Source organism: Grampus griseus, assembly GCF_964374135.1.
Source record: "Grampus griseus genome assembly, chromosome: 11".
In the NCBI taxonomy this organism is placed as follows: domain Eukaryota; kingdom Metazoa; phylum Chordata; class Mammalia; order Artiodactyla; family Delphinidae; genus Grampus; species Grampus griseus.
Genome location: NC_139005.1, coordinates 87,106,288 through 87,130,943, shown reverse-complemented (window position 1 = coordinate 87,130,943; position 24,656 = coordinate 87,106,288). Strand labels below are relative to the sequence as shown.

Below are 24,656 nucleotides of genomic sequence, written 5' to 3'. Positions count from 1 at the left end.
AAGCCACAGTGAGACAGTAAGAGGAGCACAATCACAATAAAATCAAATCCCATAACTGCAGGGTGGGTGACTCACAAACTGGAGAACACTTATACCACAGAAGTCCACCCACTGGAGTGAAGGTTCTGAGCCCCACGTCAGGCTTCCTAACCTGGGGTCCAGCATTGGGAGGAGGAATTCCCAGAGAATTAGACTTTGAAGGCTAGCAGGATTTGATTGCAGGACTTCGACAGGACTAGGGAAACAGAGACTCCACTCTTGGAGGGCACAGACAAAGTGTACGCATCGAGACCCAGGGGAAGGAGCGGTGACCCCATAGGAGACTGAACCAGACCTACTTACTAGTGTTAGAGGGTCTCCTACAGAGGCGGGGGTGTCTGTGGCTCACGATGAGGACAAGGACACTGGCAGCAGAAGTTCAGGGAAGTACTCCTTGGCATGAGCCCTCCCACAGTCTGCCATTAGCCCACCAAAGAGCCTGGGTAGGCTCCACTGTTGGGTCGCCTCAGGCCAAACAATCAACAGGGAGGAAACTCAGTCCCACCAATCAGCAGACAAGTGGATTAAAGTTTTACTGAGCTCTGCCCACCAGAGTAACACCCAGCTCTACCGACCACCAGTCCCTCCCATCAGGAAAGTTGCACAAGCCTCTTAATAGCCTCATCCACCAGAGGGCAGACAGCAGAAGCAAGAAGAACTACAATCCTGCAGCCTGTGGAACAAAAACCACATTCACAGAAACATAGACAAGATGAAAAGGCAGAGGGCTATGTACCAGATGAAGGAAAAAGATAAAACTCCAGAAAAATAACTAAATGAAGTGGAGATAGGCAACATTCCAGAAAAAGAATTCAGAATAATCATAGTGAAGATGATCCAGGACCTCGGAAAAAGAATGGAGGCAAAGATCAAGAAGATGCAAGAAATGTTTAACAAAGACCTAGAAGAATTAAAGAACAAACACCTAGAAGAATTAAAGAACAAACAAACAGAGACGAACAATACAATAACTGAAATGAAAAATACACCAGAAGGAATCAGTAGCAGAATAACTGAGGCAGAAGAATGGATAAGTGACCTGTAAGACAACATGGTGGAATTCACTGCCGCAGAACAGAATAAAGAAAAAAGAATGAAAAGAAATGAAGACAGCCTAAGAGATCTCTGGGACAACATTAAATGCAACAAAATTCACATTATAGGGGGTCCCAGAAGGAGAATAGAGAGAGAAATGACCCAAGAAAATATTTGAAGAGATTATAGTCGAAAACTTCCCAAACATGGGAATGGAAATAGCCACCCAAGTCCAGGAAGCCCAGAGAGTCCCAGGCATGATAAACCCAGGGAGAAACATGCCAAGACACATAGTAATCAAATTGATAAAAATTAAAGACAAAGAAAAATTATTGAAAGCAACAAGGGAAAAACAACAAATAACATACAAGGGAACTCCCATAAGGTTAAGAGCTGATATCTCAGCAGAAACTCTACAAGCCAGAAGGGAGTTGCATGACATATATAAAGTGATGAAAGGAAAGAACCTACAACCAAGATTATGCTACCCGGCAAGGAACTCATTCAGATTTGATAGAGAAATCAAAAGCTTTACAGACAAGCAAAGCTAAGGGAATTCAGCACCACCAAACCAGCACTACAACAAATGCTAAAGGAACTTTTCTAAGTGGGAAAAACAAGAGAAGAAAAGGACCTACAAAAACAAACCCATTACAAGTAATAAAATGGTAATAGGAACATACATATCGATAATTACCTTAAATGTGAATGCATTAAATGATCCAACCAAAAGACAAAGGCTCATTGAATGGATACAAACACAAGACCCATATATTTGCTGTCTACAAGAGACCCACTTCAGACCTAGGGACACATACAGACTGAAAGTGAAGGGATGGAAAAAGATATTCTGTGCAAATGGAAATCAAAAGAAAGGTGGAGTAGCAATACTCATAACATATAAACTAGACTTTAAAATAAAGAATGTTACAAGGGACAAAGAAGGACACTAAATAATGATCAAGGGATCAATCCAAAAAGAAGATATAACAATTATAAATATATATGCACCCAACAATAGGAGCACCTGAATACATAAGGCAAATGCTAACAGCTATAAAAGAGGACATCGACAGCAACACAATAATAGTGGGAGACTTTAACACCTCACTTACACCAATGGACAGATCATCCAAACAGAAAATTAATAATGAAACACAAACTTTAAATGACACAACAGACCAGATAGATTTAATTGATATTTATAGGACATTCCATTCAAAAATAGCAGATTACACTTTCTTCTCAAGTGTGCACGGAACATTCTCCAGGATAGATCACATCTTGGGTCACAAATCAAGCCTCAGTAAATTTAAGAAAACTGAAATCATATCAAGCATCTTTTCTGACCACAATGCTATGAGACTAGAAATCAATTACAGGGAAAAAATGTAAAAAACACAAACACATGGAGGCTAAACAATACTTTACCAAATAACCAAGAGATCACTGAAGAAATCAAAGAGGAAATCAAAAAATACCTGGAGACAAATGACAATGAAAACACGACAATCCAAAACCTATGTGATTGGGCTTCCCTGGTGGCGCAGTGGTTGAGAGTCCGCCTGCTGCTGCAGGGGACACGGGTTCGTGCCCCGGTCCAGGAGGATCATACATGCCGCAGAATGGCTGGGCCAGTGAGCCATGGCCGTTGGGGCTGCGCATCCGGAGCCTGTGCTCCACAATGAGAGAGGCTGCAGCAGTGAGAGGCCCACGTACCACAAAACAAACAAACCAACAAAAACCTATGGGATGCAGCAAAAGCAGTTCTAAGAGGGAAGTTTATAGCTATACAAGCCTACCTCAAGAAACAAGAAAATTCTCAAATAAACATTCTAACCTTACGCATAAATGAGCTGGAGAAAGAAGAACAAACAAAGCCCAAGGTTAGCAGAAGGAGAGAAATCATAAAGATTAGAGCAGAAATAAATGAAACAGAAACAAAGAAAACAATAGCAAAGATAAATAGAAGTAAAAGCTGGTTCTTTGAGAAGATAAACAAAATTGATAAACCATTGGCCAGACTCATCAAGAAAAAGAGGGAGAGGATTCAAATCAATAAAAATAGAAATGAAAAAGGAGAAGTTACAAAAGACACCGCAGAAATACAAAGCATCCTAAGAGACTACTACAAGCAACTCTATGCCAATAAAATGGACAATCCGGAAGATATGGACAAATTCTTAAAAAGGTATAAGCTTCCAAGACTGAACCAGGAAGAAATAGAAAATATGAACAGACCAATCACAAGGCATGAAACTGAAACTGTGATTAAAAATCTTCCAACAAACAAAAGTCCAGGACCAGATGGCTTCACAGGTGAATTCTATCAAACATTTAGAGAAGAGTTAACACCCATCATTCTCAAACTCTTCCAAAAAACTGCAGAGGAAGGAACACTCCAAAACTCATTCTATGAGGCCACCATCACCCTGATACCAAAACCAGACAAAGATACTACAAAAAAAAGAAAATTACAGATCAATATCACTGATGAATATAGATGCAAAAATCCTCAACAAAATACTGACAAACCGAATCCAACAACACATTAAAAGGATCATACACCATGATCAAGTGAGATTTATCCCAGGGATGGAAGGATTCTTCAATATACGCAAATCAATCAATGTGATACACCATATTAAAAAATTGAAGGAGAAAAACCATATGATCATCTCAATAGATGCAGAAAAAGCTTTTGACAAAATTCAACACCCATTTATGAAAACGACTCTCCAGAAAGTGGGCATAGAGGGAACCTACTTCAACATAATAAAGGCCATATATGACAAACCCACAGCAAACATCATTCTCAATGGTGAAAACCTGAAAGCATGTCCTCTAAGATCAGGAAAAAGACAAGGATGACCACTCTCACCACTGTTATTCAACATAGTTTTGGAAGTCTGAGCTACGGCAATCAGAAAAGAAAAAGAAATAAATGGAATACGAATTGGAAAAGAAGAAGCAAAACTGTCACTGTTTGCAGATGACATGACACTATACGTAAAGAATCCTAAAGATGCCAGCAGAAAACTACTAGAGCTAATCAATGAATTTGGTAAAGTTGCAGGATACAAAATTAAAGCACAGAAATCTCTTGCATTCCTATAAACTAATGATGAAAAATCTGAAAGAGATATTAAGGAAACATTCCCAGTTACCATTGCAACAAAAAGAATAAAATACCTAAGAATAAACCTACTGAGGGAGACAAAAGACCTGTATACAGAAAACCATAAGACACTGATGAAAGAAATTGAAGATGATACCAACAGATGGAGAGATATACCATGTTCTTGGATTGGAAGAATCAACATTGTGAAAATGACTATACTACCCACTGCAATCTACAGATTCAGTGCAATCCCTATCAAATTACCAATGGCCTTTTTTACAGAACTACAGCAAAAAATCCTAAAATTTTTATGAAGACACTAAAGACCCTGAATAGCCAAACCAGTCTTGAGGGAAAGAAACAGAGCTGGAGAAATAAGACTCCCTGACTTCACACTATACTACAAAGCTACCATAATCAAGACAGTATGGTACTGACACAAAAACAGAAATACAGATCAATGGAACAGGATAGAAATCACAGAGATAAACCCACACACCTATGGTCAACTAATCTATAAGAAGGAGGCAAGGATATACAATGGAGAAACTACAGTCTCTTCAATAAGTGGTGCTGGAAAAGGTGGACAGAGGCATGTAAAAGAATGAATTTAGAATACTCCCTAACACCATACACAAAAATAAACTCAAAATGGACTAGAGACCTAAATGTAAGCCTGGACACTAAAAAACTCTTAGAGGAAAACATAGGAAGAACACTCTTTGACATAAATCACAGCAAGATCTTTGATCCACCTCCTGTAGTAATGGAAATAAAAACAAAAATAAACAAATGGGACCTAATGAAACTTAAAAGCTTTTGCACAGCAAAGGAAACTACAAACAAGATGAAAAGATAACCCTCAGAATGGGAGAAAATATTTGCAAATGAATGAACAGAGAAAGAATTAATCTCCAAAATATATAAACAGCTCATGCAGCTCAATATTAAAAAAACAAACAACCCAATCAAAAAATGGGCAGAGGACCTAAATAGACATTTCTCCAAAGAAGACATACAGATGGCCAAGAAGCACATGAAAAACTGCTCAACATCACTAATTATCAGAGAAATGCAAATCAAAACTACAGTGAGTTATCACCTCACACCAGTTAGAATGGGCATCATCAGGAAATCTATAAACAACAAATGCTGGAGAGGGTGTGGAGAAAAGGGAACCCTCTTGCACTGTTGGTGGGATTGTAAATTGATACAGCCACTATGGAAAACAGTATGGAGGTTCCTTAAAAAACTAAGAATAGAATTACCATATGACCCTGCAATCCCACTACTGGGCATATACCCAAAGAAAACCATAATTCAAAAAGTCACATGTACCCCAGTGTTCACTGCAGCACTATTTACAATAGCCAGGTCATGGAAGCAACCTAAATACCCATCAACAGATGAATGGATAAAGAAGATGTGGTACATATATACAATGGAATATTACTCAGGAATGAAATTGGGTCATCTGTAGAGACGTGGATGGATCTAGAGACTGTCATACAGAGTGAAGTAAGTCAGAAAAACAAATATCGTATATTAACGCATGTATGTGGAACCTAGAAAAATGGTACAGATGAACTGGTTTGCAGAGCAGAAACTGAGACACAGATGTAGAGAACAAATGTATGGACACCAAGGGGGGAAAGTGGCGGGGGAAGGGGTGGTGTGATGAATTGAGAGATCGGGATTAACATGTATACACTAATATGTATAAAATGGATAACTAATAAGAACCTGCTGTATAAAAAAATAAATAAAAGAAAATTTAAAAAATAAAAGAAAAAGAAAAAACAAAACAAAAGAACATTTTAAGATCATGGGCTGTATAAAAACAAGAGACAGGCTGGATTTGAAGTGGTGGCAATCCAACCATCGTAATTCTACTCTTTTCTATTATTTTGACACATATTCACTCTCCTATTTTCCCTCTCAGCTACAGATTAGATAAAGTTCTGGACATAAATAAAGTAAAAGAAAAATGTCTACAGAGGGCTTCTGGGAAAGCTGTTTTATTCTTCTTTTTATTTATTTATTTGTTTGTTTGTTTGTTTATTTGGCTGCTCTGCATTCCATGAGGGATCTCAGTTCCCCGACCAGGGATTGAACCCATGCCCCTGCAATGGAAATGCAGTGTCTTAACCACTGGACCACCAGGGAAGTCCCTGTTCTTGTTTTCTGATAAAAGGAAAACACATAAGAGGTAAGCTACCTGGTGCCTTCTCTTGCCCCATCAAGCTGTTTTAAATGTGGACCTGAATCCTGGACCTGAAGCAGGAATCTTGTGACCATGAGGTCACAAGCCAACATGAGGACAAAACGCCAACAACTTTGGAAGACTTAGCAGAAATACATACAGAGCCTGGGTCCCGGATGATGCTGAGCTCTTGAATAAATCTAGGAACTTTCTACCGCTCGTCTTTTGGCTAAATAAGATAGTAAATATTTACACAGTTTAAACCACTGTCAGGTTACTCTCTTTTACAATCCAAAACACTCTTAAAGTACTAAAATTAAGAGAAAAATTAATTTTTGAAACTTCAGCCATATTCTAAGGCCCCCACTATGTGCCAAGACCTGGGGTTACAACAGTGAACCACACAACATTCTCGCCCTCATGGGGCTTTCAGTCGAGGTGAAAGATGACAAGGCACAGACAAGTATTAACATACCAATAAGCCACTGAGAGGGAGTGGTGGGCCTTCCTAGCTCTGGCCTTGGTATCCCTATGGACAAGGTATGAAATCCTCAAAAGTCTTTGAAGCATTACCTTCTGAGAGGCAGAACAGTGCAAAGACTAACTGCCTAATGTTCAAAGGCAGACATACAGAACTGGGCTGAAATCCTAGCTCTACCACTTACCAGCCGTGTAACTTTGGGCAAATTACATAACACCTTTGAGCCTCAGTGTTCCTATGTATAAAATGAAGCTCATAAGAATAAGTTACCTCCTAGGACCACTGTGATAATTGAATGAGAGATATTGGAATTAAAGCACTTCTCATTGCTTAACAGATGATAGCCATATATACATATTAACTATAAATATATACATATATACAACTTTGTTTAACAATATATGCTTAGAAGAACAACCAGAAAGGAATACAAAAACATCAAGAGTGGTTACCTCTGGATAGCAGGATAGAGGCAATTATTTTTCTTCCTCATATCTTTTCCCCTATATTTTTCAAATATATACATGCATGACTCATATAGCCAGGGGGTATATTTCTTTAATGTAGTATTTTTGCATTTTGAAAGCAAAAACAAAATATGGACTGATAGAAGTCAGGTGGCCCACGTTTTAGATCTAGCACTGGCACCAACATGAGCTCCACATCAACCCTAGATTTGTTCCTGAGGATATTTCTAAATTGCTACACTGGAACCTAAGCAAAGAGTGTAGTCTATTGGGCTGATGAGACTGAAGTCAGAGTTTGTAGATGACAGAGTGGCTAAGATATAAGGAGCAACATTCCAGAGAGAAGAGAAGAAGACAGACATGCCTGCATTCAAACTCCCCTCAAGTCTTTAGCCCATTCCTATGCTGCACATGCAGAGAGTGAGAAACCAAAAAAACCAAAGAGAAAACATCAGCTTAGAGGCTAAAGAGCTGGTCATTGATTAGCTAGGGTGTCAGAAGTTGGAGTTCAAGCTGGGTCAAGGTAGAAGGAACTTGGTAAATACCCAGGGCTTTCAGTTGTGGACCCAGAAAAGCTATGACCTAGGAGTAAAGACCACACTCTGGTAGTATGGACAAAATTGAAATAGACTGGACTTAACCAAGGCTTGACAGGATCAAGGAGACTTGCTGGTTCTCTATCTGCCTGCTAGAACAAAATTTAACACTCTGTGGAGGACGTTATTAACATCATTCACCCAAAACCTCTCCAACTTTGCATTCATAATGTCGAGCACTGAATCAAAAACTATAAGGTACATTGAAAAACAAGACCAAAACACTGAAATCCAAGGAAAAAACAGATAATAGAAATAGACCCAGAGATGATTGAGATATTAGAGTTATCAGACAGGGACTTTAAAATAACTATGGTTAATAAGATTAAGGAGATAGAGGAAAGGACAGTCAAACTAGATGAAGTGATGGACAAAACAGACGAAAAATGTAGAATATCAACTGAGATTTGGAAAAAAAAAAAAAGAATCAACTGAGCATCTACCATAAAAGAAAGAAAACAATATCCGAAATTAAGATAACTTGGGTAGGGGACTTCCCTGGTGGTCCAGTGGCTAGGACTCCAAGCTCCTAATGCAGGGGGCCCGGGATTGATCCGTGGTCAGGGAACTAGATACCATGTGCCACAATTAAGAGTTCACATGCCACAACTAAAGATCCCTCATGCTGCAACTAAAAGATCCTGCACGCTGCAACTAAAGAAAGATCCCTTATGCCACAACGAAGACCCCGCGTGCCACAACTAAGACCCAGTGCAGCCAAATAAATAGATAAATGAATGAATGAATGAATAAATAAATGAAAATAGACCACAAAACTATATTAAAAAAAAGGTAACTTGGATGGGCTTAATAGCAGACTCTAGACATGACATGGAATTGTCAATTCATGGGAATTGACAACTGAAAATGATGTCAACAGGAAACACCAAACTGAAGAATGAAGAGAGAAAAATGGACAAACCAGAGCAGAGTGTTAAGAAACATATGGGGTACAGTCAAAGGTCTAGTATTCATGTAACTGGAATTCAGGAGATAAGGGAGAATGGGGCAGAAAAGATATCTGAAGAGACAATGATGGTGAACAATTTTACAAATTTCATGAATGACAACCCACAGATGCTAGCAGCTCAGTGAACCCCAAGAAGGAAAAATATAAGAAAACCATATTTATGTACATCACAGTCAAACTGCTGTAAACTAAAGAGAAAGAAAAAAATCTTTTGCCTGAGACAAAAAGACATTGTATTCAAAGGAGTAAAAATAAGTCTGATGGGGCTTCCCTGGTGGCGCAGTGGTTGAGAGTCCGCCTGCCGATGTAGGGGACACGGGTTCGTGCCCCGGTCTGGGAAGATCCCACATGCCGCAGAGCGGCTGGGCCCATGAGCCATGGCCACTGAGCCTGCGCATCCGGAGCCTGTGCTCCGCAGCGGGAGAGGCCACAACAGTGAGAGGCCCGCGTACCACAAAAATAAAAAATAAAAATAAAAAAACAAGTCTGATGACTAACTTCTAGAAGCCAGAAGACAATGCAATAAAAATTTTAAAGGGTTGAAAGGAAAAAAATCTTACCAGACTAGAATTCTATATCCAGCAAAAACGTCCTTCAAAAATGTAGGTGAAATAATACTGTTTTTCATGATCTACACTACTCTATACTGCACTACCAGAAATAGTAAAGGAGTTTCTTTGGGTTAAAGAAATAATGATCCCAGATGGAAGCATGGACTTGCTGACAAGAATGATGAGCCCTGGAAAGGGCAAATATGTGAATACATATATTCACATAGTAAAATATGTGAATGACTAATATTTAAAACAATAATAATAATAATGTCTTATAGAGCTTATAACATACGTAGATGTAAAATACATTAAAGCAATAGCACAGAGGGTGGGAAGGCGGTAAATGAGGTTAAACTATGAGAGCGTTCGTGCACTGTATTTGAAGTGGGGGAAGGATTAACGTGAGGCAGACGTGAAAGGAAGGGTACATAGTGTAATCCCTGAAAACACTCTAAAAGAATATCTAATTGGAAAGCTAGCAGAGAAAAACATTAAAAATATTTAATTGCATTAATCCTTCCCAAAAAAGGAACAAGGGAGGAATAAGGAAATAAAGTCAGATGGGAGAAATAAAAATTAAATACAGTACCAAGTTTGTTGCTTTAAGCCCAACAATGTAAGTAACTATATTAAATTTAAATGATCTAAATATTCCAATTAAAGGTAAAGATTATTTGACTAGCTTTTAACAACTATATAAAAATCTTAATATTGAATTCAGAAAGGTTGAAAATTAAAAGACAAAGATACACCGTAACAACCCCAATAAAAAAGAAAGCTAGGGCTTCCTTGGTGGTGCAGTGGTTGAGAGTCCACCTGCCGATGCAGGGGACACAGGTTCGTGCCCCGGTCCGGGAAGATCCCACATGCTGTGGAGTGGCTGGGACCGTGAGCCATGGCCGCTGAGCCTGCGCGTCCGGAGCCTGTGCTCCACAGCGGGAGAGGCCGCAACAGTGAGAGGCCCGCGTACCGCAAAAAAAAAAAAAAAAAAAGAAAGCTGGTGTAGTTATATTAACATCAGACAAAATAGACTTGAAGGCAAAATGTATTACTAGAAATAAGGAGGGACATCTAATAATGATAAAAAGGATCATTTCAACAAGAGGATACAACAATACTAAATTTCTAAGAAATTAACACTTCAAAACACATAAAGCAGCAATTAACAAAACTGAAGAGATAGATAACCACAATATAACACCTCTTTCAGTACCTTATAGACAACAACAAAATCCATAAGGATATGGCACATCTGAATAACATGATTAACCAACCTGACCTAATTGATAGTTACAGAACATTCCATCCAAAAACAGCAGAATACACATTCTTTACAAGCATACGTGAGCATTTGCCCAATAGACCACATGTTTGGACAAAAAAACAAGTCTCACTAATTTTAAATATTGAAGTCATACAGAATATGTTCTCTGACCACAGTGGATTATAATATAAATCAGTAACAGAAAGGCAACTAGGAAATCCCCAACTTTTTAGAAATTAAGCAATAGATTTCTAAATGAATCATAGGTAAAATAAGAAATCACAATAGGAATTAGAAAATAAGTTTGTATGGTAATGAAAGTATGACACCAGAAGAATTATGTGAAACAGTTAAGTAGTACTTAGAGGAAATTTTATAACTTTAAATGCCTATCTTAGAAAAGGTTGAAAATCAATGATCTAGGTGTCTATCTCACAATAGAAAAAGATAAAAAATTAAACTCAAAGATAGCATAAGGAAGGAAAAACTAGAGAAAAGAGCAAAAGTAAATGAAATTTTTAAAAGATGTAAATTGAGGGGGAAAAAAAAAAGCCAAAAGTTGGATACCTGAAAAGACTAATACAATTGATAAACTCTGGCAAAACTGATCAAGAAAAATAGAGAAAACATATCAGAAATGAAAGGAGGACATTATTGTAGATGCTAAAAGCACGACAAAAAGTAATAAAAGGAACGTTTAAACAATATCATGTAAATAAATTTGAAAATTTAGATGAAATGAATTCCTTAAAAATAACAATTTGCTTAAAGTAACAAAACAAGAAATAGAAAAATATGAATAATTCTATTGCTATTTTAAAAACTGAATCCATCATTAAAAACTTTCCCTCAAGGAAAACTCCAAACCCAGATGACTTCAGTGTTAAGTTTTTCCTAATATTTAAGAAATAAATGAAGCCAATCTTACACAAACTTTTCAAAAGAACAGAAAAAAAAGAAAGTTTCCACATGTTTTTATAAGGACTGTATAATCTTGATGCCAAAACCTGACGAGGATAAAAGGAAAATCATTGGTCAATAAATCTAATAAACAGAGATGTCAAAATTCTTAACAAAATAGTTGTCAATCTAACCTAGAAAAATACAAAAAATCAAACTTTTGACCAAGTTCAGTGTCTTCTAGGAATGCAAGATTGGTTTAACTTCAAAAATTTAATCAATGTAATTCACAACATTAACAGAATAAAGGAGAAAAACATATGATCAGCTCATATGTTCAGCTCAGTAAACTATTTGATAAAGTTCAACACCCATTTAAGAAAAGTCTCTCAGCAAACCAGGGATTCAATAATGATACCTACAAGAAGTTCATAACAACCATCATGCTTAGTGGTGAAACATTAAATGTTTTCCCCTAGGTAAGGAACAAGGCAAGAATGTCTGCTATCACCACTTCAACTCAGCGTTGCAGTAGAGGTCCCAGCAGGTGCACTAAGGCACAGAAAAGAAATAAAAATATAAAGACTATAAAAGAAAATGCAAAACTATCATTATCCGGTGACATGATTATGTTCATAGTAAACTCATAAATAATAGGCAAATTTAGCAAAGTGCCTGGTTACAGTCATTATCTAAAAAATAATTTGCATATTCATATACTAGCAACTGACAATTAGAAAACATTTAAAAATAATACTACTTACAATAGTACTGAAAAATATCAATTACCTAGGAATAAATCTAATGAAAGATGTGCAAAATCTCTACACTGAAATCTGCAAAATACTGTTGAGAGAAACTAAAGGCCATCTAATACATGGAGGTTTAAAGCACATACACAGATTAGAAATTTGATGTCGGCAAGATGTTATTCTTCTGAAATTAACTGTGGATACAATGTAATCCCAATCAAAATCCTAGCAGATTTTTTTTTGTGCATGTGAAAATAGATAAGCTGATTCTAAAATCTATATAGAAATATTAAGAACTTAACCAAAACCATCTTGAAAAAGAGGTCTTATGCCACCATGTATTACAATGTACCATAAAAGGTACAGTAATAAAGATTATTGTACTGGCTCTAAAACAATCAGACCAATGATTCAGAATAAAGATCAAGACATAGATCCACATGTATATGATCTCCTGATTTATGACCAGTGGGTAAAGGGCATTCTTTTCAGAAAAAGTGGTGCTCTATCAGTCAAAATTAAAAATAAAAAAAGAATTTTGACTCCTCCCTCACACCATTTACAAAAATTCCAGATGTCTGTTGACAGAAAAGTAAAAAGTAAAATAATAAAAATTCTAGATAATAAAATGAAGAAAACCTTCACGACCTTAGGTAGGCAAAATTTTCTGAATATGACACAAAAGCACTAACTATAAAAGAAAAACACTGATAACTGGGTTTTATTAGAAGTCAGAACTTCTGTTCATCAAAAGATACCACTAAAAGAATGAAAAGGCAGACCACAAACTTTTATCTAACAAATATCTCCTATTCAAAATATAAAAACAACTCTTACAAATCATTAAGGGAAAGACAAATAGCACAATCAAAAAACAACAACAAACAACAACAACAAAACCTGACAAGTAAAATCCTGAACAGGTAGTTCACAAAAGAGGATGTCCACAAGAATATTCAGAGCACCAATCCTCCTCAAACTCAAAAGATGGAAGAGGAGTGAACACTTCCAAACTCATTCTACAAGCCCAGCATTACCCTGATACCAAAGCCAGATGAAGACACTATAAGAAAACTACAGATCAATATCCTTTATGTACAGTGATGCAAAAATCCCCAAGAAAATGCTAGTTAACATAATTCAACAGTGTATTAAAAGGATTATACACTATGACCAAGTGGGATTATTACTTGAATGCTAGGATAGTTCAACATACAAAAAGCAATCCATATAATAAACCACATTAACAGAACAACCACATGATCATCTCAATTGATGCAGAAATAGCATTTGATAAAATTCAAAATCTTTTCATGATAAAAATACTCAACAAAATAGGAAGAGAAGAAAACTATTTTAACAGAGTAAAGCCTATATGAAAAACCCACAGCAAACGTCATACTCGGTGGAAAGACTACAAGCTTTTCCTCTAAGATGAGGAACTCTTTTGCCACTTCTATTCAACATACTGTCAGAAGAAGAACACACACACACAAACACACACACACACTGCTAGAACTAATAATGAATTGAGCAAAGTTGCAAGATACAGAATCAACATACAAAGTCTGCTGCATTTTTCTGCACTACCAATGAACAATCCAAAAAGGAAATTAAGAAAACAACTCTAAGGACTTCCCTCGTGGTCCAGTGGTAAAGAATCCACCTTCCAATGCAGGGGACACGGGTTCAATCCCTGGTCGGGGAACTAAGATCCCACATGCTGGGGGGCAACAAAGCCCGAGTGCCACAACTATTGAGCTCGCGCGCCTCAACTAGAGAGCCCATGTGCCACAAACTACAGAGCCTACATGCTCTAGAGCCCATGCCACAACTAGAGAAGAGAAACCCGCACTCCACAAGTAGAGAGAAGCCTGCGCACTGCAACGAAGAGCCTGCGTGCCACAACAAAGACCTGACACAGCCAAATAAATAAATATTTTAAAAAAGAAAGAAAACAATTCTATTTACAATAGCACCAAAAGGAATAAAATACTTAGAAATAAACTTAACCAAGGAAGCAAAAGGCTTGTACACTGAAACTATAAAACATTGCTGAAAGAATTAAAGAAAACATCAGTAAATGTGAAGACATCCTGTGTTTATGGACTGGAAGACTTAATATTGTTAAGATGTCAATACTATCCAAAGAGATCTATAGATTCGATGCAATCCCTATAAAAATCCTAACAAACTTTTTTGCAGAAATAGAAAAATCCATTCTAAAATTCATATGGAATCTCAAGGGACTCCGAATAGCCAAAACAATCTTGAAAAAGAACAACATTAAAGATCTCACATTTCCTGATTTCAAAACTCAGTACAAAGCTACAGTAATTAAAACAGTGTGGTACTGGCATAGAGACAGACATATAGACCAATGAACAGAATAGAGATTCCAGATACATACACGGTCAAATGACTTTTGACAAGGGTGTCAACATTCAATGGGGAAAGCACAGTCTTTTCAACAAATGGTGTTGGGAAAAATGGATATCCAAAAACAAAAGAATGAATGTGAATCCTTACCTTACACCATGTATAAAAATTAACTCAAAATGGATCAAAGAACTAAACATAACAGCTAAAACTATAAAACTTTTGAAAAAAAACATAGAGGAAAATCTTCATGACATTGGATTTGTCAATGATTTCTTGGATATGACACCAAAGCACAAAACATAAGAGCTAAAACTATAAAACTTTTGAAAAAAAACATAGAGGAAAACCTTCATGACATTGGATTTGTCAATGATTTCTTGGATACGACACCAAAGCACAGGCAACAAAAGAAAAAATAAATAAATTAGACTACATCAAAATTGAAAACTTCTGTGATAAAGAACACAATCAATAGAGTAAAAGGCAACCCACAGAATGAGAAAAAAATATATGCATAACATATATCTGATAAGGGGTTAATATGCAAAATATATAAAGAACTACAATTTACCAAGAAAAAAGTAAACAATCTGATTTAAAAGCAGTCAAAAGACTTGAATAGACATTTCTAAAAAGAATATATACAAATAATCAATAAGCACATGAAAAGATGTTCAACATCACTAATCATTAGGGAAATACCTACAATTCAACAACAACAAAAATAAACAGTCTGATTAACAAATGGTCAAAAGACTTGAATAGGCATTTCTCCAAAGTGTATATACAAATGGTCAATAAGCACATGAAAAGATGCTCAACATCACTAATCATTAGGGAAATACAAATCAAAACCACAATTAGATACTACCTTATACACTGAATGACTATTACAAAAAAACTCCAGAAAAACAGAAAATAACAAGTATTGGCAAGGATGTCGAGAAATTGGAACTCGAGCACATTGCTGGTGAGAATGTAAAATGGTGCAGCCACCATGAAAATATGGCAGTTCCTCAAAATATTAAACATAGAATTACCACATGATCCAGCAATTCCACGTCTGGTTATATATCCAAAAGAACTGAAAGCAGAAATCGACCAGATATTTGTATACCCATGTTTATAGCAGCATTATTCACAATAGCCAAAAGGTAGAAAGAGCCCAAATGTCCATCAGTGGATGAACAGATAAACAAAACGTGGTATATACATACAAGCGTGTGTCATTCAACCTTAAAAAGGAAGGAAATTCTGATACATGCTACAACATGGATGAACCCTGAAGACATTAAGCTAAATGAAATTAGCCAGTCACAAAAGGACAAATACTATGTGATTGCACTTATATGAGATTCTTACAGTAGTCAAATTCATAGAGGCAGAAAGTAGAAGAGTAGTTGCTAGGGACTAGGGGGAAAGGGGAATGGAGAGTTATTGTTTAATGGGTACAGAATTTTAGTTTGGGAGATGTAAAAAGTTCTGGAGGTGGATGGTGGTGATGGTTGCAAAACAAGGGGAATGTACTGAATGCCACTGAACTATATACTTAACACGGTTAAAATGATACATTTTATGTTAGGTATATTCCACCACAATAAAATACACTTAAAAAAGAATGTTCAGAGATGCTTAAGAAACAGTCAAAAACTTGAAACAATTTAAATATCCATCAACGTTTATACTGATATGTATACTGTGATATATGCATACAGTGGAGTACTATGCAGCGATGAAAAAGAAAAACTACTGTGACATACAACAGTATGGCTAAATCTTCCATGAAGATTCCCTGAATCTTCGAGAAAATTGAACTAAGGAGATGCTCTTTACCAACCAAGAGAAACACTCTGTCCCTGCTGGAAATGACTTTTATAATAAGCTGCCCCCTTTTTGCAGTGCTTTAGGAGCAATTACAAGTCCAAAGTAGTCTTCTGCTCTTAATATAAGGCACCCACAGCCCCAGTCTGACATAACACAGGGAAAGGTGTAAACAGAGCAGTTTGTATCTTTCCATTAATACCAATTCTCTAGATCAAGATCCAGGAGAAATTGTTACTTTCAAACACCAAGGACATTTGTGACTCTAAAACAACAGTCCCATGACACGCTTTAAACCCACATCTACGTGGAATGGCCTTTCCCATTCAAGGTCCACATTTTCCCACTGGAGCATCACTGAGATGGGGTCTTTAGGGACTCAGACAATAAAAATGTGTAAACGACAAGTTTTTGCCGTGGCCTCAGTTTCCACGTTCACCTGACTGCATTGCACTCCTTACTGCAGGATATTACAGGGAGGGCCTGGGGTATTTCATAAATGGCTGGAGAGCCTCTTGTTTCAGGTAACTTGCCCCAGTCTAGCATTCTAGAAGCACCACTCCTCATCAGGACACAGTCCGCATCCAGGACACCATGGAAGAATGAGTTTCAAGCACTTACTTTCATCATTAGAAACATTCCCCAGAGATGTGTGGCTAGAATAACGTTTGTTTTCACTTTCATTGAGACATCTTTCAATCCAGCTCTCTAAAAATGAAAAGAAAGAAAATCATGTTGTTGGTGTCTGTGAAGAGAAGAGAACATCATCAATGCGCTAGATTTAAATGCCCATCAACTTTCATCTGAGATCTGCCCAGACTGGCGTTGGATTTGACAGGAAGCCCCGCATGCACCATTGCTGATGAGACTTGCCTGAGTAGTTTGGAGGCAAAATGGTAATTTGAAGCCCCACTTGAGTATTTATTTCTTGGTCAAATTCTACTAATTCTGGAGTATTCATAGCCCAATAGTACCAACTGAGGATTATGTTTTTTCAAAAGAAGATACATTCCTGAGAACTAGTTTGTAAAACAAAATTTGGTCAACTGAATCACTAGTGGTGGTTTGGAGACTTGTAAATTAGCAGCAGAACCCTTTCTTCAAAAGAAAACAAAAGAGAAAAGCAGATACAACCCTGAGGGCCCTGGTTGAAGAAGCGGAGGGCAGGGAACCTTGCAGCTTCCCACCCTTTGCCAGCGACCCCTGAAGGGGCTCTTCCAAGCATAGACTGAAGGTCACTGCAGGAGGAGGCATCAAAAGCTCGGTAATAGTTATCCATTACTTTTGAAATCCAGAAGACCATGGATTTTTAAAAATCCAGTTCCAAAGGCTACAAATGTACTTTCCACAATGTAGCATAATGCTTATTCTATCATCTAGACCAGGGGTCCCCAACCCCTGGGCCGAAGGACCAGTACCGGTCCATGGCCTGTTAGGAACCGGGCCGCACAGCAGGAGGTGAGAGGCGGGCAAGCAAGCGACGCTTCATCTGTATTTACAGCTGCTCCCCGTCGCTCACATTACGGCCTGAGCTCTGCCTCCTGTCAGCATTATGGTGAGTTGTATAATTATTTCATTATATATTACAATGTAATAATAATAGAAATAAAGTGCACAGTAAATGTAATGCGCTTGAATCATCCCGAAACCAGCTCTCACACCCCCGCCACCCCCATCAGTGGAAAAACTGTCTTCCACGAAACCGGTCCCCGAAAAGGCTGGGGATCACTGATCTAGACCACCCACTATTCATTCATTTATTCAACAGCATCAGCTAAGTACATCATTTCTGCTATAATGCTTGTTTTGAAAACACCAATGCGTTCAATGCAAGTGATACATTAGGGAACAATTTGTGCCTAGCACAAACTTTCTGTTTGCTTATGCTTGATTTCTTCCTTAAAAAACATCAAATGAATGCAGAAAACTGCACATAGCTGAACTGAGCCCTGTAGGAATATGCAAAAATGCACACGTGTTCACACCTCAAACATCTACCAGCTACTTGAGTTTACAGTGTGGGTTGTGAGCCACACCTGCCCAGATAACCCACGTTCTAACATTTCACAATAACACACAAGCTGCAGCCCTTCTGAAGTCCACTTCCAAAAGCAAACTTCAGGGCTTCCCTAGTGGCAGAATGATTAAGAATCCGCCTGCTAATGCAGGGGACACGGGTTCGAGCCTTGGTCCGGGAAGATCCCACGTGCTGCGGAGCAACTAAGCCCGTGCACCACAACTACTGAGCCTGCGCTCTAGAGCCCACGAGCCACAGCTACTGAGCCTGAGCTCTGGAGCCCACGAGCCACAACTACTGAAGCCCACGCACCTAGAGCCCATGCTCCGCAACAAGAGAAGCCACCACAATGAGAAGCCCGTGCACCGCAACGAAGAGTAGCCCCCACTCGCTGCAACTAGAAAAAGCCCGCGTGCAGCAACAAAGACCCAACACAGCCAAAAATAAATAAATTAAATAAATTTTAAAAAACGTATTATAAAAAAAAAACTATTAAGGATTCGTAGAGCTTCAAAAGCAACTTCAAGTCCAAGGTGAAGTGTCATATTTATTGTATTTATGCGCCTCTTAACCATTTAACATGTGTAAAACTGTGCTATCCTTTCTATTAGGTTCCTATCTTTTTTCCCATGCGTCACTGACAAAGTTTTTGAGTGTTGTGCCCCTAGCTTATTATTCCAGTGATCTCTGTACTTTTTATTGTGCAATTTTGTAGAATGATGGTGATTTGGGGGAATGCATATGTGGTATTATAGCAGAACTGACTATACCTATGGATGTGTGCTTTGAACAGTGCTGTCTCCCCCTGCCTTCTTTATAATATGGGAGCTAGCATTTACTGAACCCCTATTTTAACACGCCAGGCCCTTTACATATGTTATCTCATTGAATTTGGACAATTCTCTGAAGTAAGGATTTTCATCTCCAGTTTCCCTAGAGAGCAACTGAAGCTTAATCGAGTAATGTGATGCCTCGTAATTCAAAGAGCCAAGGAAAAGATCATTACTTTTCCTTGGCTCTTAGTAACATATTGTAAAAGGAAGCCATGCTAACACTGGCGAGTAAGCTGTGTAGTGAGGGGAAAGCAAACGTCAACAGCAAGGAGAAATGTTAGGGTTTCGGTTTGTATTTTATGTCCCAACAAACTGCTCTTTTAAAAGCTGCTTCCAAAATTGTAAATAAGTAGGAGAGAAATATCAGGGGAGGAACAGGAGCCAGATTGTTAAAGAGTATATGGAAATCTGGTATTTCTAAGGAAACACTGAGCTGCAGAGAGATTCAAAACATTAAAACGCTACCCCCTTCCAGATTTCAAATGCACAACATAGAAACAAATGGCCTGTAATGTTTTCAAAGCTGTGATGGCACAGGATGGGTGTTTCTCATCACATCTTATGCAAAACCACATCTGGATACAAATCTCCGGGATTCTTTTCAGAACTCTCTAGAATGTCTCTACTCAGATCTTCTAACCCTTTCAAGTCCTGGCACATTTTCCCTGGCAACAGCCATGGCTGATTTTGGATGGCGTCCCCTGAAATCTGCGGTCCCTCCCTCCACCAAAGCACACCACCACGAAAGCAATGTCTATTGTTCTGGGCCAGTCCCTGGTCTTCCCAGCTAGGTATGCACACCTTTGCACTCTCACGTGCATGTAGGCACACAACATTCACACGTACACCACCACCCTCTTTCATCAGAAACAGGGAACTAAGGCAACACTCTCCCTCTCACCCATCTGCCAGTGCCAAGATCAGGCCTGTCATCGCTGGAGTCCTGGAAGGGCCTACTGTTGCAGGTGAGAATTCCTTCCCAGCGACTGGTGGGGCACACGCTCTGAAGAACTCATGGCAACATTCCAGAGAAGAGCTGGCTCTGAGCACCATGTGGGCCAAGAGAGGCAACACCCACCCACGAGAGTTCAAGTCAAAGAATTTTGCTGATGGCTGCACCTCTCCCCACACTGCCCAGCCTCAACCCTGGAGAAAGGTGAAAGCAAGGTTACAGAAGGGAAAGAGGGTAGAGAGAAGAAATCTCACCAAGTACTCCCTTCCCCCACCCACTGCCCCCACATAGGGCTCTCTGACTCCTGGCTTATGCCTATAGCCACTCTGCTACCCAGCTCTGCTCCCAGGAGCAACACAGAGTAAGTTTGGTCTCTGTTGCAGACGGCAGATATAGGGAGAAGCCACCATGTCTCCATTTTTCTTTCTTTTTCCTTTTTATTTATTTATTTATTTTTAATTTATTTATTTTTGGCTGCATTGGGTCTTTGTTGCTGTGCACAGGCTTTTCTCTAGTTGCGGCAAGCGGGAGCTACTCTTTGTTGCGGTGCGCAGGCGGTGGCTTCTCTTGTGGCGGAGCATGGGCTCTAGGCGCGCGGGCTTCAGTAGTTGTGGCACAAGGGCTCAGTAGGTGTGGCTCACGGGCTCTAGAGCACAGGCTCAGTAGTTGTGGCTCACAGGCTTAGCTGCTCCACGGCATGTGGGATCTTCCTGGACCAGGGCTCAAACCCGTGTCCCCTGAACTACCAGGCGGATTCTTAACCACTGTGCCACCAGGGAAGCCCTTGATGTGGACCATTTTTAAAGTCTTTACTGAATTTGTCACAACACTGCTTCTGCTCTATGTTTTGGTCCCTTGGCCCCGAGGCATGTGGGATCCTAGCTCCCCAACCAGGGATCGAACCCACACCCCCTGCATCGGATGGCGAAGTCCCAACCACTGGACTGCCAGGGAAGTCCCTGTCTCCATTTTTCTAGTCAAAGTACTCCACTTGTTTCAGCTCTTTCTTGGGAGAAATTGTTCCCACTTCTTTGCCATCCTGTTCATCTATTTCTTGCTGTCTTCTATGTCTGTTTGAACATGTGGCACTCAGGATGAGCTCTGAGGGTTTAGATGGGGTCTAAGCAGTGCCAAATACAGCAGAACCATCACATCTATTGCTCTGGACATGGGGGTTTCCAGTGCATTCAAAGGTCTTGCATTCCAGACTGCATGGATGCAACACTCTGAAATATCTCTACAGGCCATGGGCCTTGGAGCCCTTTGACGTTTGTCTTCTTCCCTAGGGGGACCCTCAACAGTGGCATCTGAAACTCGTGTCCCATAAGTTAGGTTGCTCCACAGGATTGGAAGGCCTCTATTTAGGTCACCTGAAGTAAACTTTATATACTTTAAAACTACTAATAATGGATTTTTGTCTTGCAAAGATCAAGAATTACTCAACCAGAATGACAGGTATACTGAATTTTTAATAAAGCACTGTGTTCATCTATCTTACTCATTACATACATTAAGTGACTTAATAAAGGCCACCATATACTGAGCCCTTATAAGCATTATGCAAATGCATTCCATACACCATCATACTTAATCCTCATAACAGCCCTATAAGGTAGGTTCTATTAATATGCACATTTTAGAGATGAGAAAACTAAGGCTCAGAAAGATTAGGTGACTTGTCCAAAGTCACCCAGCTAGTAAGAGGTAGGATTAGGACAAGCATTCAGTCTCGGGTCATAACCACAACGCTGTCTCCAAGTGCACCCTGAGCTCTCCTTATCCTGTGTCCCACATGATCTCCAAAACATGTTGCCAATACTGCAGCACTGATCACAGTCTGCCTTGCATTACAACTTTTGCTAAAACTCAATTTACATATTACAATTTTTGCTAAATTCACTTACATATTTCTTTGCAAGCCTTCGTTATACATAACAGGCTCTTCAGTTCAGAACATAAACATCTTAAGAATGCTGTCCATTTTATTCCATTTCTTTTGACTCTCCACTAGTGCCTGGTATAAAGTTTCTCCTATAGTCTGGCCTCAATGGACGTTACTTTATTGACACGCATGACATCAAAGAATGCACAGCATGTAAGGAGGTACATTCACGTATCTACAGAATTTCCTAATCATTTTCTTTTTTAGCACCTAAGGCATGAAAAAGGACAACACATCGAAGGCAATTTTCCAAATAAAGGAAAATTGAACAAAAATTTATTTTGTACTGTCTAGATACAAGAAGCTGTAGTAAAGTGAGTCTGATACAAACATGCGTAAGACTGGTTTCTGCCCTCTAGTTGCCGTCAAGAAAGCAAGGCAGGTGCTACTCCGTCAGCTCATGAGTGCAGGCACCCTGTCATCTTTGTTCATCTGTCCCCAGTGTCTGGCACTGTGCCTAGCCCCACAGATATTGTGCAGTAAAGACATGTTTGTTGAATGTATTACTTTCTTCAAAAAACAACAGTAAGTTCCTACTGTGTGCCAGATACTACGCAAGTTTTCACACATGCAGTCTGAATTAAACCTCAGAACAATATAATGTGGTATGTCTTAATATCTCTATTTACTGATATGAAAACTGAGGCTTGAAGCAAAAGTTCTAATACTGTGATCAGTGTGGCAGCATTGGCGCTGTGCTCTGGAACACGGGAGAAAGAGAGCTCAGTTCACACTTGGATAACTTCCTGCTCCCAACTGCCTCATTCTTTTTTTTTTTTTTTTTTGCGGTACGCGGGCCTCTCACTGTTGTGGCCTCTCCCACTGTGGAGCACAGGCTCCGGACGCGCAGGCTCAGCGGCCATGGCTCACGGGCCCAGCTGCCCCGCGGCATGTGGGATCTTCCCGGACCGGGGCACGAACCCATGTCCCCTGCATCGTTAGGCGGACTCCCAACCACTGCGCCACCAGGGAAGCCCCCCAACTGCCTCATTCTTGATCCATAAAAACCACCTGACCTTTTAGTAAGGGCCAAGCTTGCTCTAAGTGCCCAACAGGATTTACTGACGGCTGTGAGCATAGGCTCCTGGGCTGCGAGGCATCCCTCATCTGATTCATCTGGGATCATGGGCAGGAAGGAGGATGCAGATAATGCCTTATAGATTTGCATCTTATAAGGAGTTTAACCCACATTCCTTAGAGGCAAATCTTCACTCCTCCCCACTTCGTATTGGAGATTTGGAAACCCCAATCTGAAGTGACTTTCTCAAGTTCATAGAATGAGCCATAAATGGTTGTTGGGTTTCCTAGGAGACTTGGTTCCCTTTCCAGCAGCAAAAACAACCAGGAAGTAGCTGTATCGGAGGCATGGCATATCCAAGGCAGTCCAAGACTCAGAGCAGTGCTTCATGAACATATATTGGCCTGGCAGGAGGAGACAACTTAGTTGGCAAAAGGCAGGTAATCCTTGAAGTTTACAGAGCACACTGACACGGAGAACCTGATCTGAGCTTCACAGTCTACCTCATGAGACAGAAATGTACACCACTTTACAGATAAGGACACTGAACATGGCAGTGGCTTGTTGGCAGTGGTGTGGCCAAGGTCACCCAGTTCAAAGGTGCTAAAGTCAGAATTCAAACCCAGATCTTCAGTCTCCAAAGCCTATGCTTATTCTTCCTGCTGCATCCTACTGGGCACAGGCTAGTTGTTCTCTCTCATCCCTCTATCCATTCATTTTGCAAATATATAGTTATCAAGTGTCTTCAGTGCAAAGTTCTAACAGAAGAGATGGACAAAAGCTATTTAACAGGAAGCCAATATAGTACAGCAGGATACCTCTGAGGGACCAGGGTCTCAGGACCTGAAAGTATCTTGGTTGCTCATGTATTCTTTTTTTATTATTGATTTCCCTCACTCTTAAAACTGTAAGTTCTAACAACCTTGAGTATCTTGTTCAGCACCTAGTTCCCAAGAGCCTGGAGCAGTGTTGGGCACAGAGCTGGCGGTGATGGCTGTGATGAAGTGAAGCAGAATGAAGGAACAGGGAATGGTGGACGGGGGATCCTACCCAGGAAGGCCTCTGGGAAGAAACAGCATTTGAGCAGCGACCGAGGGTGGTGAGGGAGCAAAAAAGGCCTTCAAAAGTTCTGACAGCGGGGACCACAAAGGCAAAGGCTCTGAGGTGGGGTCATGTGTGACCTATTTAAGGAACTGGAAGAAGGCCCGGGGGCTGATGTGGAGTGGCCATGGGGTAGACAGTACAAGATGAAAGAGAAGACAGACACAGGCCAGGAAGAATGTGGGGCCTGGGGTTAGGACAACTGGAT

At 39.5% G+C, this 24,656-nt stretch overlaps 1 protein-coding gene across 1 annotated transcript in view; it reads right to left on the bottom strand.

Moving 5' to 3' along the window:
* RFX4 (regulatory factor X4) overlaps positions 1–24,656 on the bottom strand; it is a gene marked incomplete at both ends in the record, with an annotated part of 163,897 nt that overhangs the window by 120,604 nt on the left and 18,637 nt on the right. Inside the window, one exon of the mRNA XM_082666389.1 lies at positions 17,207–17,293. Within this exon, the coding sequence (XP_082522515.1) occupies positions 17,207–17,293 (87 nt within the window). The remainder of the gene's footprint in view (positions 1–17,206; positions 17,294–24,656) is intronic.